The sequence below is a fragment of the Podarcis filfolensis genome (genome assembly GCF_964270895.1).
Source record: "Podarcis filfolensis genome assembly, chromosome: 5".
NCBI lineage: Eukaryota > Metazoa > Chordata > Lepidosauria > Squamata > Lacertidae > Podarcis > Podarcis filfolensis.
The window spans coordinates 30,087,917-30,103,472 of NC_139608.1; the positions used below are offsets into that span (position 1 = coordinate 30,087,917).

The following is a 15,556-nucleotide window of genomic DNA, read 5'->3' on the forward strand; positions in this document are numbered from 1 at the left end:
TAATGCTCTAGCACTGCTCTTGCACAAATGAACTGGAATTGGACTTGTAACGATGGTTTTCCGGGCTGAAAAGAAGTGTGATGCTTGGAAGAAAACTGCCTGCCCTCCAAAACATGTGCTTGGAGGAAACCAAACCTAAGAAAGGCTGTGTGAGAAAGGGAAATTCCCACCCTTCCCAAAGCCAGAAGGTTAACCATCAGCTCATCCTAGGAATTGGTATCTTTGCAATTCCATGGAGATGGCAACCCAAGTCCTAGGAGGAGACAGAGGAAGAATGTTCAAAACTTAATCATACTAATTTAGGGACAATAGTAGCTGCCCCACACAAGTCATTAAAAGTGTTAGGAAAACCTTCTCAGTGTATCCAAAAGCACACAAAAAAACTGATATTGCCATAAGAAAATGCTTACGTATGAAGTTGTTCATGAAGCAAGCTTGGGCAGCGATCATCCACTCTGCTCTGGTTTCACAGAAGATGGCAATGTTCGTCTTCGGTTGAATGCCCAACACAGTTAATCCATCTCCAAATTTTTTCGCTTTATTGAAAACATCATCGTACGAGAGCCAAATATATTTTCCAAGGATAACCTTAATAAATAAAAAAAGACTTTTTAAAAAATCACAAACAAGCCTAAGCATGCATAACTGCATTTCTGTGTACTTGCTTGCCTTTGTCTTTCATCTCCATGTTTGTTTTCCTGTCTAACAATATTTAGATTGAAAGGCCCATGAGACGCAGACATGACATTTTGCACAGGTTACTTTCCAAAACTTACCGTGCAAAGTGGTGCTGTATGAATAAAAATACAATAAAGGAAAGGAAGAGTACAGAACTGTTTCTTATCTCCCTAATCAAGTGAATGGATTAATTTTGTTATACCAAATACCATATTGGTCTTGAATATAAGCCTCACTTTTTTCCCCAAATTCCAACCGTGAAAAGTGAAAGTGTGGCTTAAATTCGCAACCTTACAAAAATGGGCTTTTACGATATTGCTGCTGAAACAGACATACGGTAAAACGGAACAAAAAAATGTTTCATTGCCTATTTGAGAGCTAAAGACGGTTCATTTGCCATTTGCGGGTGTGAGCGCCTGCGGAATTGTAGCAATTAAATTGCAATTTGCACTTTTAGCAATTGTACAGTAACTTTTGCGGGCTTGCAAGATCAAAGCCTTAAATTGGCTAAGAGTTACAATTCTACCAACCGCAGCAATTTTCAGCCTGCAGTCCAATTTTAAGGGTGTGGCTTATATTCGGGTATTGTCTTCCCCCTGCTTTGAATTTTAAAGGTGTGGGTTATTTGCGTGTGCGGCTTATATTCGGGCCAATACGGTATCAGAATTGTATCAGTTATCTGTAAGTGCTATTCAAGAAGAATTCAGGGGTGAAACAACTCCAAGCCCCAATCCACCATGCTGTAAAGGATACTGCATAGAGCAGAGGGGTCCTCTACTCAGCTTCTTTGGCCCTCACCATCAGGAAAGCTCTGCCAGCCTCCGACATCGGGGAATGCCTGCTGGTGAGGAGTGCCCCAAAGTGCCCACACAAGCGGCAGGTGGAATGTACCAGTGGTAGTATCTCCACCAGAAACCCCCCAGAAGCAGGACATTTTGGAGTGGGGATGGGATGACAGAAGATCCTATGCAGACCTGCCACCGCCACATGATAGCGACAGGCCCAATCTTAGCATCCATGCTGTACCAGCCAGAGAGATGACCCACAAATGACCCCACCTGGACCCCACTTCCTGCCTTGGCTAGCGCAAGTGCGCTGCCAACCAAGGGCTAGGACTGCAACAGGCAGTTTCCCAAAAGCAGTCTTGCCCCTCACAACATCAGGAGGGTTTTCAAATAAATTTCAAAGGGATTTCAAAGGGTGTTCGTTGTTATCAACAATTAGACATTTCAGATTGAAAACCCAATAACAGCTTTGATTTTCAGATTCATACCAGCCCTTTGGACTACGTTTGTGCTTATAAAAAAAAGGACTGAAGTTACTAATACATCTAGGCCAGGCATGTCCAACCGGTTGATTGCAAAAACTGTGGTCCATTTTCCCTAAAAAAGCTGCTCTAGGCTATGGGTTTCCAGATCAGCAAAACAGATAACAGGTTTTTCCTGTTAAGGCTCCTACACAGAGCAGCAACTGTGAGTAAGGGGCCCATGCTGCACAGTGTTTGCCCCAGATCCCAGACCGGCCTTCCTCTTGGTCTCCACTGAGGAACTGAGTGTGGTCGCCAGCCCCCTGCCTCACACCACGACAGCAGCTTTAATAGGAAGAGACTGGAGTGTCTAATCTATGCAATTTCGCACACAGAAGGCTATTTACCTAGTGCTGCACCGCACAAGCAGAAAGTGTTCGACAAAAGTGAGCATAAAAAGATAAACACTGCTCTCTAGTGTGTGCTTTTTGTTATAACACTTAAGTACAAATACGAGTCTGCTGTGATCAAAAATGAAGTAAATTTCAATGTGGCCATGAGGTTACTAAGGTTGTGCTCCTAAGAAGACCTGCTAGGAGTAAGCCCCCACTGCCGTCAATGAGACCTGCATTCAAATCAACATGCACAAAATGGCAACTTGCACCCTTCAGCTTGCATTCCTTCATTGAATTAAAAGGAAAGCCTCCTCTTCAGATTCCATACAAGAGTTTTGACATAAATTATTAACCTTATGTGCCACTTAGGACACAGAGGAAGATTACAAACGTTTGTTGCACTGCAATTTTCTCCTAAATGTATAAAATTCTATTTTTCAGCACAAAAGAAATAAACAATTCTCAGATGGGAATGCAGAATTTTGTTGTAAATATCCCCCAAAACTTTAGATTTTTATGCATAAGCTCTTAAATTTCAGTAATGGAAGGAAAAAATAAGACAAGCAGTTAAATTCACCAGCAATTCTGCACTTGAAAATAAACAGGATTTTACACTTGGGGTTTTTTGTTTGTGTTTAAATAAACTAGAACATATCCAATACTGCCATCATATGGAACAAAACAGAATAGCAGCAAGTGTGCTTATTCTGATTGCTATTCACCAGAGAGCCTTCTTGACATTAGTATTATGGACACAGGACAGCGTTGTCATGTTGTTTGTTTTATTTATTTATTTATTTTATTTATTTATTTATTTAATAGATTTGTATATTGCTGTCTCATAAATATATATATATATTGCAGCAGTTTACAACAACATAAAACCAGATGATAAAATTATAGAAAGTTAAAAACTAGTTTAAAACAAATAGAAATTAAAAGCATACATCAATTGACCATGGGGGGGTGTACTCTTAGCTACATGCATAGTTCTGGAGGAACAGAAAAGTTTTCAGCATGTTTCTAAAAGTCAGCACAGATGAATTGGAGGCTATGATACTTAGTTGTATTTTACAGCTTGGTTTTTGTTTGTTTTTGGTTATTGTATTTGTGTTTGTGAACTGCCCTGAGAAACCTGGTGATGACGGGGCATGATATAATTCTACACTTGATCTTAGCTAAAAGGCTGAAAGCAGTAACAAAAATTATCCAATGACTTATCTGCATGCATATTTGAATCTGTTTTTAACATCACACCACGCTCACCATTTCAGTGGTCTAGCACGTTCAATAAAAGCCAATATGGCTTTTAAAATACTTTATGTGAGCTGTACCAAATGCAGTCTGACAACTCCTTTTTCCCTACTTTAGCCACCATGTTAACACTGACATGGAGCTGGGAGAATGAGGCTTGCTGAAGGAATAAGTGTTCCAGTTATGTGACTCACTTCTCTGCAGGAGGTTGGGCAGGAGCAACTTGGAAGGTTCTATCGGTTCTCCCCACCCCAAAAAGCGGCACACACAATTGTGGAGAGGAGGTCAGCTCTGTGGAGTTCATGGTCCCCCCTTGACATTATCCAAGCTGCTTTAGAGTGTAAGGGGCAAAGAACTGAGCTCTCACTTCTCTTTCTTCTCACTTCCCAGGTCCAGTTGGGCGGGGGGTCAAACAGAAGCTCAGAAAGGAAGACAGCCCTTCATAAAGCTTTGCCAGACACATTATTATAAAAAGTGGGGAAACTAAGATGACCATTCTGCTAGAGGAAGGACACGTGGGCTGAAGTGTCCTGGAAAAGCTTGTCCTGGGCTGCACTTCAAGGCCAAACTACAATGCTCCCACAACTCAAAAGTGGTCCACCAGTGGATAAACTCAACATTTTAATCAGATCATTCTTCCCTGCCCCCACCTCTTTCCCTTAAAAAGAAAAATAAGAGGAGAATAAGCAGTTCCATCCCTGCATTTTGCAACTGCCAAGTAGTTTAATAACTTGCATAACAGAATGGCCTAAAGCTCCCTCATACTGAACATTCATTCCACTAATTATGCTTAGAAAATAAACTTACTAAGTAGCTAAAATGTTAATCTATGCTCAAAAGCCGTGTGCAGGCAATAACAAGTTGTTTTCTGTAACTTTTCAAGCCAACCAGGATGAGGGTCAGGCACATTTATGAATCACAAGCCCTCGCTGCTCATGAATAGCAAGTTTTAGCTGGACTCACTTGGAAGCCAGTATTTGTGGCTACCCGCAAGTATCACCAATCCATCTCCTGCCTCAAGACCTCTGGCAGGAAGAGAGAATGCAAGCAAGAAGGGGCGTACTTTTTTCCTCATCTTGGTGTGCTCTTGGTTTTTTATATACCCTTGAATGTAAGGGTATATAAAAAACCAAGAGCACACAGCCCTTGCTTCCCATTAAAATCCTCCATATGCAACAAGAAGAAACTTAAGAGGATAAAAAATAGGTAAGAGAGCAGTGGTACAAGGGCAATATGACTAATTTGTTCACTGGATGAGCTCCCTGCACTGCTGCTGAATGTGGGAAGGAGGGTCTTAACTCAGCAGTAGTGCACATACAGGGTCCAAGGTTAGTCCCCAGTCTCTCTATATGGGGATGGTAAAAGACCCCTGAAGATGGACTGGCCAGGCATTAACACAATTTCCTTTGTTTTAAGAAAATGGTAGGAAAGTCAAAAGCCGGCTCAGTGTATAACGTTTGGTTTGTTTTATTTATTAATAGTTATAACAACAATTTTAATAAGAGTGGCAGCTGTGGCACTAATGAGCGCTCCTACCTCTTCTCAATTCTAATAATGCTACTCTCTAGGCACAATTTAAGCTATGTTTAACACCATATCCCAGTTACGTGATTCTCCAGAAACAGAAGACTTTAAATGGACAGTTAAAAGTGACTGCTGGGACAGAAAATAAAGACAGCTACTGAACAGATCTATAAGAAACCTGTACCTCCATGCTAGGAAAGGATTAATCACCCAGACTTTAAAATCACAAGAGCACTCCTCCCTTTTACAGCATCGTTGTTCACATTACCTGCACAGGTAATGGCCATTTTTTGGCTTTGTGTTGTCATTTGAACCCAGTCTCCTAGTTTAGCTCTCCAGACAAACCACAAAATGTGAATCTTGGGGCAACCTTTTGTCACAGCTCTTGGCATGTCTGAAAAGAACTAACCCATGTCTGAATGACACATTAATCCAAACCATCGCCTGGTTCAGTACAGCGACAAAACAACCAGGGAGGAGCAAAACTGTCCCATTATTTTATGTGGCAGTTTGCTTGTTTGCACTAAGCCAAACTATGTCTTGGGTTTACATATGCACTGGGCCAATATTTTTGAAGCACTGGAACTAAATGGAGAATGTTGAGTTTAACTCCTGCACATGGAAGTGTCTACCAACACCAAAATGCCCACTAGAGCACCTCGAACTGTTTTGGAGAAGAAAAAGATGTGGCATGAACAACTTACACCGATTCTTTCCTTCACCAAAATGAGCCAAGAGAAAAAGTCAAAGGACTTGGAGTTGGGAGGTGTTGGTCTGTCAAATACAAGTATTTTCTCTGCAGTGTATGGAGAACTTGGGCAAACAGATCTTTGCGTTCAGGACAGTTGTCAAAGCATAGCTGTCAAGTGTCCCTTATTTGAAGGGACAGTCCCTTATTCCAGCGCCATGTCCCGCTGCTGTCCCTTATTGATGGATGTCCCTTAAATGTCCCTTAAATGATGTCACTTAAATTTCAAAGGAAGCAGCTCCTCTCCCTCCCTCCCTGCTGGCCAGGGAGGAGGGAGGCTCCAACTGTGTTGCTTGGCTGTGTTACTCACCCAATAAGAAGTCTAAGAACAACTGGGGGGTGGAGCTTGCATGCCTTGTGTGTGGCTAGTTAATGCAAGCTGAGGGGGTTTTTGAATGCTGGACGCCATTTTGTTGCACGTGCTGCTGCAAACTTTGCAGTGCAAAGCCAGGCCGGGGAGCCATCTTAAGTTGAGGCTGCCTAGGCCTTGTGGTGCATGTGATTCAGATTCTATTCAGTTGAACCTCTGGTTACAAAGTTGGTTGGACAGTGTTCTCAAAGCTACCAGCATGAGTTTGACCAGACTGCAGGAGGACAGGAAGACTGGAGTGCCTGGAACAGGTGAGGCTGCAGGTCCCTTATTTTCAAGGCTACTGGTCCCTTATTTTCAAATCTGTAAGTTGACAGCTATGCGTCAAAGAGGGAGGAGCAGATGCCATCAGTAACTTGGCAATGGGATTTCTAGGTTCATGAAAACAAAGTAAAAACCCACTCAAGCCATGCATCAGTGATTCTCTACTATCATAAGCAAGTCTGAAGTCTCCAGCCATTTCCCACAGTGCTATTTCACACAAACTATTGTGCGGCCTGTGGGGGCCCTCCAAGATTCTAGGCAATTGCTGCCCCGGGCATCCTTTCCTTCTTGTCCCCTCCACCATTTAAAGCCTGGGAACTTCTCCCAGCAAGGGTGCAAGTCAACAAAGTTTGAAAAACTAGAGCAACAGTAGATGACCATCAGCCATAAAAAATGTACCCACCTCCATGAATTTGATTAGTAAACTGGAAGTTTGAGACTGCACTATCACACCCAACGGTAGCAAACATACAAATTATCCATCAAGACCCAGGAGAAGATTTGTGAGAACTCATCTGTAGCCAACTGTTCTGAAAAGGTCCACACAGTAGACATGCTTCCCTCTGTCAAATCAAACTTACCAAGGAGCACTATTATATTTAAATTTGCCACAAAAACATACACTAGCCTGCTTTCCATACCATGACTGCACATACACTGTCTATACTCCTTCCTTACAACATAAAATATTTTACACTAGGAGTGGGGAACCTGATGTTGGCAGACTCCCAAAGGCCACCAGTGCCAGCCAGTATGGCGAATAGGCAGGGATGATGGGAGATGGTAGTTCAGCAATATGTGGAGGGTTACAGGTTCCTCACCTCTGCTTCACATTCCATTTAAAAAGGGATGTTTTAAAAAAAGACGGAAACATAGCCTACCTTTTTAAAAACCTTTCCAGATGGCTGGATTTCATCTTCCTCCTTCAAGACTTCCCGTGTTCCCAGGAGTTTTCTGTCCTTAAATTTACTCCTAGCATACTTGAAAGCTTTGTCGAGTGTATCACAACCAGGGTATAATACAGATGCTAAGCAATGCAAACTGTTAACAGATCTGTATGCACTGCCTGGCCTGCAACTCACAGGTTTAGCTTTAATTTGCTTTGACTTGGCTATGACATGTCTTGCTCCAGAAAATAAATACCATGGAATAAAAGTTATAACTGTGTAAAGCAAGATTACAAAGTTTATAAAAAAAAGAAGCAATGGATTGATATCATGCTTTAGCTTCATAGAGTCCATTTTTGAAGATTTCATGCTCTCCTGTGTAGCTTACAAAGTATATCACAAAAAGATCAATGAAGTCCTGAAACAGAAAAGGGGGGAAACTATCATCACACATTGACCGCATTGACTTAGGTTTCATAATTAAAACTCATATTCCATTTATGGAACTATAACAAAGTTAAAAAGGCCAAGCAAAAGTGGAGAGGTTAAATGTTTGAGCACATCTTTCATGTATGAGTCCCCCATATTTGATTCACAGCACCTCCAGTTAAAGGGTTCTGAGGTAGGAAACTGAGAAAGACATTTACCTACCCCTCCTCTCTACACAGGTCCCTCTTCCACTTCCTTGTTTTCTTTAACCAAATTTTTCACGACAAACTCATAAAATCACAGAATTGTGGGGCTAATTGTCAAATGAAGGTTAGCACTTTCCTCCAAGGGTTCCTGGTTCATCTAATCAAAGTTCAAAACAGCAGCCCAATTGACAAATGATGTTTAGCACTTTGCCTCCAAGCAATGGCTGACAAACCTATTTCAAACCGTAGTTGAAAGGCAAACTGCTGCCAAGTGGTTGATCATGATAAAATGATTAGGTAAACTGGGAAGTGTAGAAGGAAAGATGCATTTCAGGCACAAGGAGTCTGCATCACATTCTCGAACCTCCAAACCATGATTTGGAGAATGTGTTTGGGACATCTGAATTGAGCCCATACAGTGGTACCTCGGTTTAAGGACAGTCCGGTTTAAGAACAATCTGGTTTACAAACTTCGCAAAACCAGAAATAGTGTCTTGGCTTGAGAACTTTACCTCGGTCAATGAACGGTGGAAGGGCACGGGTGGTGGGAGGCCTCATTAGGGAAAGCATGCCTCGGTTTAAGAACGGTTTTGGTTTAAGAACGGACTTCTGGAATGGATTAAGTTCATAAACCGAGGTACCACTGTATAAAGATACCTGTGAACAATGTCTAGACCTCATAAAGTCAAATATATGTTGTTCAAAAGGATAGTACAAAATTCTCAGTATACTTAGAAGAGTCATTCTTAAAATATACTCAAAAATAAATTGCAAAAAACCCCCAAAACTTTTTTTTTTTCAAAAGGCACAGGAAACCCGGAAATTTCTACTGAATCTGCCACTGGTCCGCATAGCTCACAGTTTCCTACCAAACTGACTAGCTGCAGTCCTCCTATCCAGTACTTACTGCAAATTATAGACATACATTAAAGCTAAATTAAGCAAGGAATATGAATGACACAGTTTACAATTACCCTTTTTTTAAAAAATAAGGAACGTTTTTTGAACATTGAGAAATGGCACAACATCATAAAATGTCATCTTACTTGTTCACCTTACTTACCAAGCCATATTGCTATGTGGCCTTTAAATATATGTTTAATTCACTGGCAGAACTTGCATTAACACCTTCTGTTGTGCCTGTAAGAAAGCAAGAGAAATGGTATGCTTTTAGCTCACAAACCAAAGTTCAGATAATGATAGAAGGGCATGCTCTCGCCACAAATTATCATACTACATTCATAGTACTTCAAATGAATCTTACTATAAGCTACAATAAGCTATCTGAAAAAGGATGAGATAAAAATATACTACAAATCTAAATATTTTACATGCAATTACATTTCACAATTATTAACCAAGGCTACCACAACATTCAGTAAACCCAACCCAGCCAACCTTTCTGCATGTGTTCTGGAGTAAGCAAGCTACAGACAAGTCTGGCTAATGCTATTAAGATTGTGGTCAAAATCTACAAACTAGGGGATATGCAAACTTTTACACAGAACTCTTCAACAAACAGTCATGCTATCAATAAAATTGAATTGAAGCACTGAACATTGCACAATGTGCACTAAAAGACCTAAATAATATAGGAGTCATAACCATAAAAAAGAAAATAGCAGCTAAATGTGCTAATATCAATATTTAAATGGATGCTAAAAGGCCCGGGAGGGCAGGAAAATCCCTGCCTGGTACCAGCACAACATTAGAGAGAATTCTGCCAACCAGTTTCAGACAGCAATTAACATCCATGAATTTAACAGTTTTGTGGCACTTTACTTTTAAAAACTAACAAATTTATGAAGTTGATTAAAGATTCCTTTCTTCATGTAAAGAGAAAGCAGTGCCAGTAGCCCCAATTTCTGTCCTCAAATATGCAGTGCAAAGCAGAAGGCTTGATGGCAATCTCTGTATACTTCTAGTAAGCAATTCAAGTAAGAATTTGGGCAGGAAGATTGTATCTGTGGGCTTGGTCATAAAAGGCCCACAGGCCCCCTGGACAAAAAGATCAGCTGCGTCTTCCCCATTGTTCAGTTCCTCTACTAACCAACAGAGAACCAACTTGTTGTAGCGCAGGTCTTAATTTCTAAAGCCTCTCTTTCCTGCAGTCTCTCTGTGACAGTAGGGCATCTAGGTTGAACAGAAGATACTGGCTTTGTTCTAGTGCCACAACCTTGGTCTTTCCTCTTCACTGGAAATGGTCTGAAGGACTGATGGGTGCTCCGAGTCCTGCAGGAACTGCCCCCTTTGTGCTGGCCTATTTTCACCTGGCCTGGGGGGGGGGCCTGACTGACTCCAGCTACAAGAGGTGGTGCTACGGCAGTGGCGGCAGCCAGAGACCCCTTTATCCTGTGACCCCTGAAATACTTCCTACTATGGATGCTTAGAAGCTAGCAGCGACGGATATTGTGTTTGTTTGTTTTGTTGGGGTCAAGATTTGTGGTTTTTTTGCTGTTCTTGGTAGTATGATATTTGCTGTTATGGGTATTATTCAGCTAAGTTTTAGTCAGAGTAGACTCACTGAAATTAACAAACTTAACTTAGTCATCTTCATTAATTCCTATGGTTCCACTATGAGTAAAACTTAGCTGAATACCACCCTATTTTTTTAATATAAAGGTAAAGGGACCCCTGATCATTAGGTCCAGTCGTGACCAACTCTGGGGTTGCAGCGCTCATCTCGCTTTATTGGCCGAGGGAGCCAGCATAGCTTCCGGGTCATGTGGCCAGCATGACTAAGCCGCTTCTGGCGAACCAGAGCAGAGCATGGAAACACCGTTTACCTTCCCGCCGGAGCGGTACCTATTTATCTACTTGCACTTTGACGTGCTTTCGAACTGCTAGGTTGGCAGGAGCAGGGACCAAGCAACGGGAGCTCACCCCATCGTGGGGATTTGAACTGCCGACCTTCTGATCGGCAAGTCCTAGGCTCTGTGGTTTAACCCACAGCGCCACCTGTGTCCCCCCCCCTTTTTAAATATAGTTAGACCTTTTTTTGAATTATGTGCAAGTTTAATTTTACTGTAAACTTAATGAGATGTTTTCATTAATTCATGGTAAGGCATAACAATAACGATAAAAATAGGGCGATTTTACAAAAATATAACAAGATTTAAGTAATTAAGTAACAACCACTGTGGTGCAGTGGTTAAAATACTGCACTAGGACCTGGGAGTCCAGGATTCAAACCCCCACCCAGCCCTGAAACCCATTGGGTGACCTTGGGCCAGTTACCATCTCTTAACCTATCCCACAAGGATGATGTGGGGATAAAATAGAGAGAGAGAGAAGCAAGTATATCATATTGAGTTCTTGGGGGCGGGGGGCGGAGGTGGGATACCAACAGCATTTTTTTCCTGGGAATTTGATTTCCCTGAAAGTATACCACATGGTCTATATTCTCCATCTTGAAGAAAGAACACAAATCATGGCAAGCATTTTAGGTTTCAATAACAAAGAACAAGTTTCAAAGGCCCACTCTTCAGCACAGCTAAAATTAAATTATATTGAAAAAATACTATTTAAGAGCAGTTATTCTTCAAGAGCACCTGCTAACTCTGGTTGTTGTTAGAGATAAAATGAGTAGTCCCAGTCAACTCTGAAAAACAAGGGGGTAGGGAGAAGGCAGGTTGATTCCCCACTTCACCCTTTCTAAGCTGCACCCTGGTACTACAAGGAGCAAGGTGGCTTATATAGTCTTTCTTTGCTTTATTTCACCAACAACCTCTTTGGTGACAAACTATATTATGGATGCAGCTTTAAATAATTTTTTGCCAGGTTCCACTCAAGTATTAAATAAAAAAGGCTGTTTCAAAGAAAATGTGTTTTAGGATTAATTCAAAATCAGTCTGTCCAGAGTTCTGGGAAATGCACTGACTGATCCCATTATACAATTATTATACAATAATTACTTTCAGAGGTACGGTTCTTAAATGGGAAAGTGGGGGGAAATCCAGATAAAAATGTGTTTACCAGCTGATCTGATAATCCTGTGACGAACAATTAAACTAGAATAAAGCACAAAGTGTCAAGACAAAGAAACCTTAAATGACTTCTCATTGTTGTGGTTGCTACTGATGGGACAGCAGTTTCTAGACGCTTCAGTCTCAGCTGAGTATTTCACCCACAACGTTGCAGAAATCTAAAGACAAAAATGTGAAACTAAATTAAAGCAACTATAAAAAACTAATTGCTGCCCTTTCACCTAAATAGATGCAAGATCCAACCTGCAAATTTTCCAAGTTGCACTACATTAATTAGATACAGACAAAATACAATTACTGCCATGGTACCCCATAGTCTATTGCATCACATTTTATTTATTTCCTGGATTTGTATCCCACCAACACAGCATTCGGGGAGGCTCACAACCAAAAAAACTAAAACCTAACATCCAAGACTAAGCAATTATACATCATATTGATTCCAAGTCACAGGCCAATTTATCCAACTATGAGATGTGCACCATCCACTCAAATCTGGATTCTGTTGGTTACTAGCCCATGTCTAACAGATCATGCACATCTACCACCACGTGTGGTATTCCATTTTTGGTACGTCACAGGGAACAATTGCTTTTGACAATTTGCCAGTACTCTAAAATTTGAGTCCTGCTCACAGCAGTGGATGCAGACAACCAGGTGCCTACAGTTAGGAACTGGAACAGAAAACATCTTCAGGTGCTTCTCTTGCGGACAACATAAAAGCCCACTATCTCACACAGAGGAATTAAGTCACAACAGCCTGTATCCTCCAAATAGCAGAAATATGTACTTTGCAAACAATAATAAAATTTCAAACATGCAAGAACAACATGCTGAAAGACTGGGCTAGAAGAATTACTGATGGGCTTAACAAAACAATTCTCTCTTCAACTTTTGCACATATGTCCTAAGGAAGGCCATCTGCTCCCAAGATCGTAAGGTGAGAATCCGAAAGAATTCAAAAATGCTTAAAACTACAAGAACTTCTAGTGTACAGTTTTCATTTTTGAGAGGTAGGTGGGTTGTCTGGGTTTTTAAAAAATTAACTAGAATCGCCTTGACAATTGACTAACCTTGATTAGGTTTATTCTTTTTTAACAATAGCATTCAACACAGTTCACAACAGTCAAATCTAATATAGAATAATGATATTTTAGTAGATAACTCAGTCAGTAGAGCATATGGCTCTAAATCCCAGGGTCGTGGGTTCAGGTCCCACACTGAGAAAAAAATTACTGTATTGCAGGGGGTCGGAATAGAAGACCCTTGTGGTCCCTTCCATCTCTATTGTTCTATGATAATATGAGAGTAAAGTCCTAGGGCACAGTTTCTCAAACTGCAATCCATGAATTCCATTCAGATGGCCTAAGGAAAAGTTATGGAATGTTTGATAAGATCTGTACTTGGTCCTGAACTTGGTTGCTTTTTTTCTGAGAACAGTGCATGAGGCTGTTTACACAGAGTCAAATTTTCAAAAAGATTAACAAGGACCCATGATTATCAGAATTATTATTATTATCAATTTAATTTATACACAATTTAAGCATACACAAAATGATTAAATATCTAAAAACAGATGCAGAATATGACAATGATGCTGGTGTCAAAGGGGCGATAATATTACACTTCATATTAATCCAGAAACAAAACCTGAATATATATTTTTCTGGCTTGGTATCACCATACTCACTAATACTTTTATTTGGTTGCAATAGCCTGCATATGTTATCAGATGCACTTCCACTAGCGTACATGGTTGGGTATTTTGTGGCTGTTTGTCAACTGTGTGTTTAAGGGTTTCACTTGGTAGAGTTAAACATGGAAGGGAAACAATGTGTAACCCCATACAGTACATGATATGAATTTATAGCTGTTAATGAAAAGGAAACTCCCACTTAAAACACAATCCTACTCACAGTTGCTCCCCTGCACCTTTTACAGGGCAGAAGTATAATGCAGAGCAGAAGTATAAATGCACGAGGTATCAGCTAAAGCCAATGTGGTGTAATGGTTAGTGATGGACTAAGACTTGGGAGACCGTCCAGTTCAAAACCCTACTCGGTCATAAAGTTCATTGAGTGGCCTTGGGCCAGTCACCATCACTCATCCTCATAACAACCCTGTGAGGTAGGTTAGACTAACATGAGGAGAGGGATAATTATGTATGCCACCTTGAGTTCCTTGGAGGAAAGGTGGACTATAAATGTAGTAAATAAAAACAGTATTTTAACAAATGCACTTTGCTATAAATTTTACATATTTATCATAAAGTTGTTTGCACATTATACACTTTAATTTTACTACCTGCTGAACTTTCTGTGCACTGCTCAGTTGCATTTCAGGGCTATACTGCAAACAAAGAAAAATGTGTCACAAAATTACTTTGCTGCAACATGTATCAGGCTCCACAGTGAACCAGCAAACCATTTGCTTCTGCCCCAGTTTGGGTGGCGACAATACAGAAAAATAATGGATTGAAAACACCCAGATACAAAATTTAAGCTACTGATCTATTTTATATGTACTTCACATACAATCCTGTGTGTGTCTACTAAGTGTGATGGGAGTTAAATTGGTCTTACGTTCTGGTGTGTGATTGCAACCTTAGCTTGCAATCCTATGCACATTTACTAGGGAGCCTGGGTCAGTGTACATAGGACTGCAGTTAAATCTTCAGCTACTTCATCAACTAGCAGCAGTAACAGGTGTTGGGCGAGAAGCCTGGTGATAATCTAGCCCCATCAAAAGCTATGCGGCAGCAGTATTCAGTTCAAGGGGAAACTGTCAAATCTGGAACTAATTACGTGAATTAAAGGAAAGATTATTTGGGGCCTCTTTCCTTTTTGATAGCACACGTGCCTTAATGTTTTTATTTCTTCCGCTGTGCTTGTGGCTCGCTATCTTAAAAAACCAAAAACCAGTAGTGGATATAGGCATCTTAAAATTGGAGCTAAAACCAAAGAACGGAACAATCGCCCTTTCGCCATTCATTTCTAACAGAACAGGAAAGCGTTGGGGCAACTTGTATCTATATATATCTACATATAGCTTCGGGGGAAACGCGTGGAAGTTGGCGAAGAGAAAGCGCTGAGTGAGCCGAGTGACGCTTGCTTGGCGTCTTTCAGCATCGTCACCCGGATGACGGAGGAGGCCCAGCGCTGTTTCGAAAGGTGCAACTCTGGCTGGGGTGCAAACCTTACCTGGCCAAGTGGGATCCCTTGGTGGGCGGGAGGGAGGGGAGGCGACCTTCGTCCCCCCGCCCCCCACCCGCTAGGTGTACCAGGCAGCACCCACTGCCATCCGATTCCTTGTCCCGGGGGTTGAGAGCAGCCTCGGAGGCGGCGTTGCCGTGGAAACGGAAAATCCGCTTTGTGACGCGGTTCGAAGAGCGGCCGCTTCCCTCTAGCCCGCCCCTCCCCATCCGAGACCCAGACAAAAGGAGCAGCTAGGAGCCCACGTGGCTGCAAGCCGGCAGGCACTGGCCTGTTTCCACGCCCCCAGTCCGCAAACTCCGCCCCCCTCGAGGGGGGGCCTCAGGGAGCGCCGCGCATAGGGGAAGCGTGGCTTCA

At 41.6% G+C, this 15,556-nt stretch overlaps 1 protein-coding gene across 10 annotated transcripts in view; it reads right to left on the minus strand.

The window, feature by feature from the left end:
• Window positions 1-15,556, minus strand: part of ACSL3 (acyl-CoA synthetase long chain family member 3) — a 55,908-nt gene that overhangs the window by 25,917 nt on the left and 14,435 nt on the right. Inside the window, exons 1-6 of one of the 10 annotated variants that reach the window (XM_083613794.1) lie at window positions 15,188-15,422; window positions 14,292-14,336; window positions 12,047-12,145; window positions 9,065-9,141; window positions 7,361-7,784; window positions 411-588 (exon numbers count right to left, since the gene is read on the minus strand). In XM_083613794.1, coding sequence (XP_083469920.1) covers window positions 411-588; window positions 7,361-7,735 — 553 coding nt within the window. In that variant the 5' untranslated portion in view covers window positions 7,736-7,784; window positions 9,065-9,141; window positions 12,047-12,145; window positions 14,292-14,336; window positions 15,188-15,422. Of the gene's footprint in view, window positions 1-410; window positions 589-7,360; window positions 7,785-9,064; window positions 9,142-11,976; window positions 12,146-14,291; window positions 14,337-15,187; window positions 15,463-15,556 lie in introns of those variants that run through there. The other 9 variants (XM_083613788.1, XM_083613797.1, XM_083613793.1 and 6 more) reach the window with 9 other exon arrangements.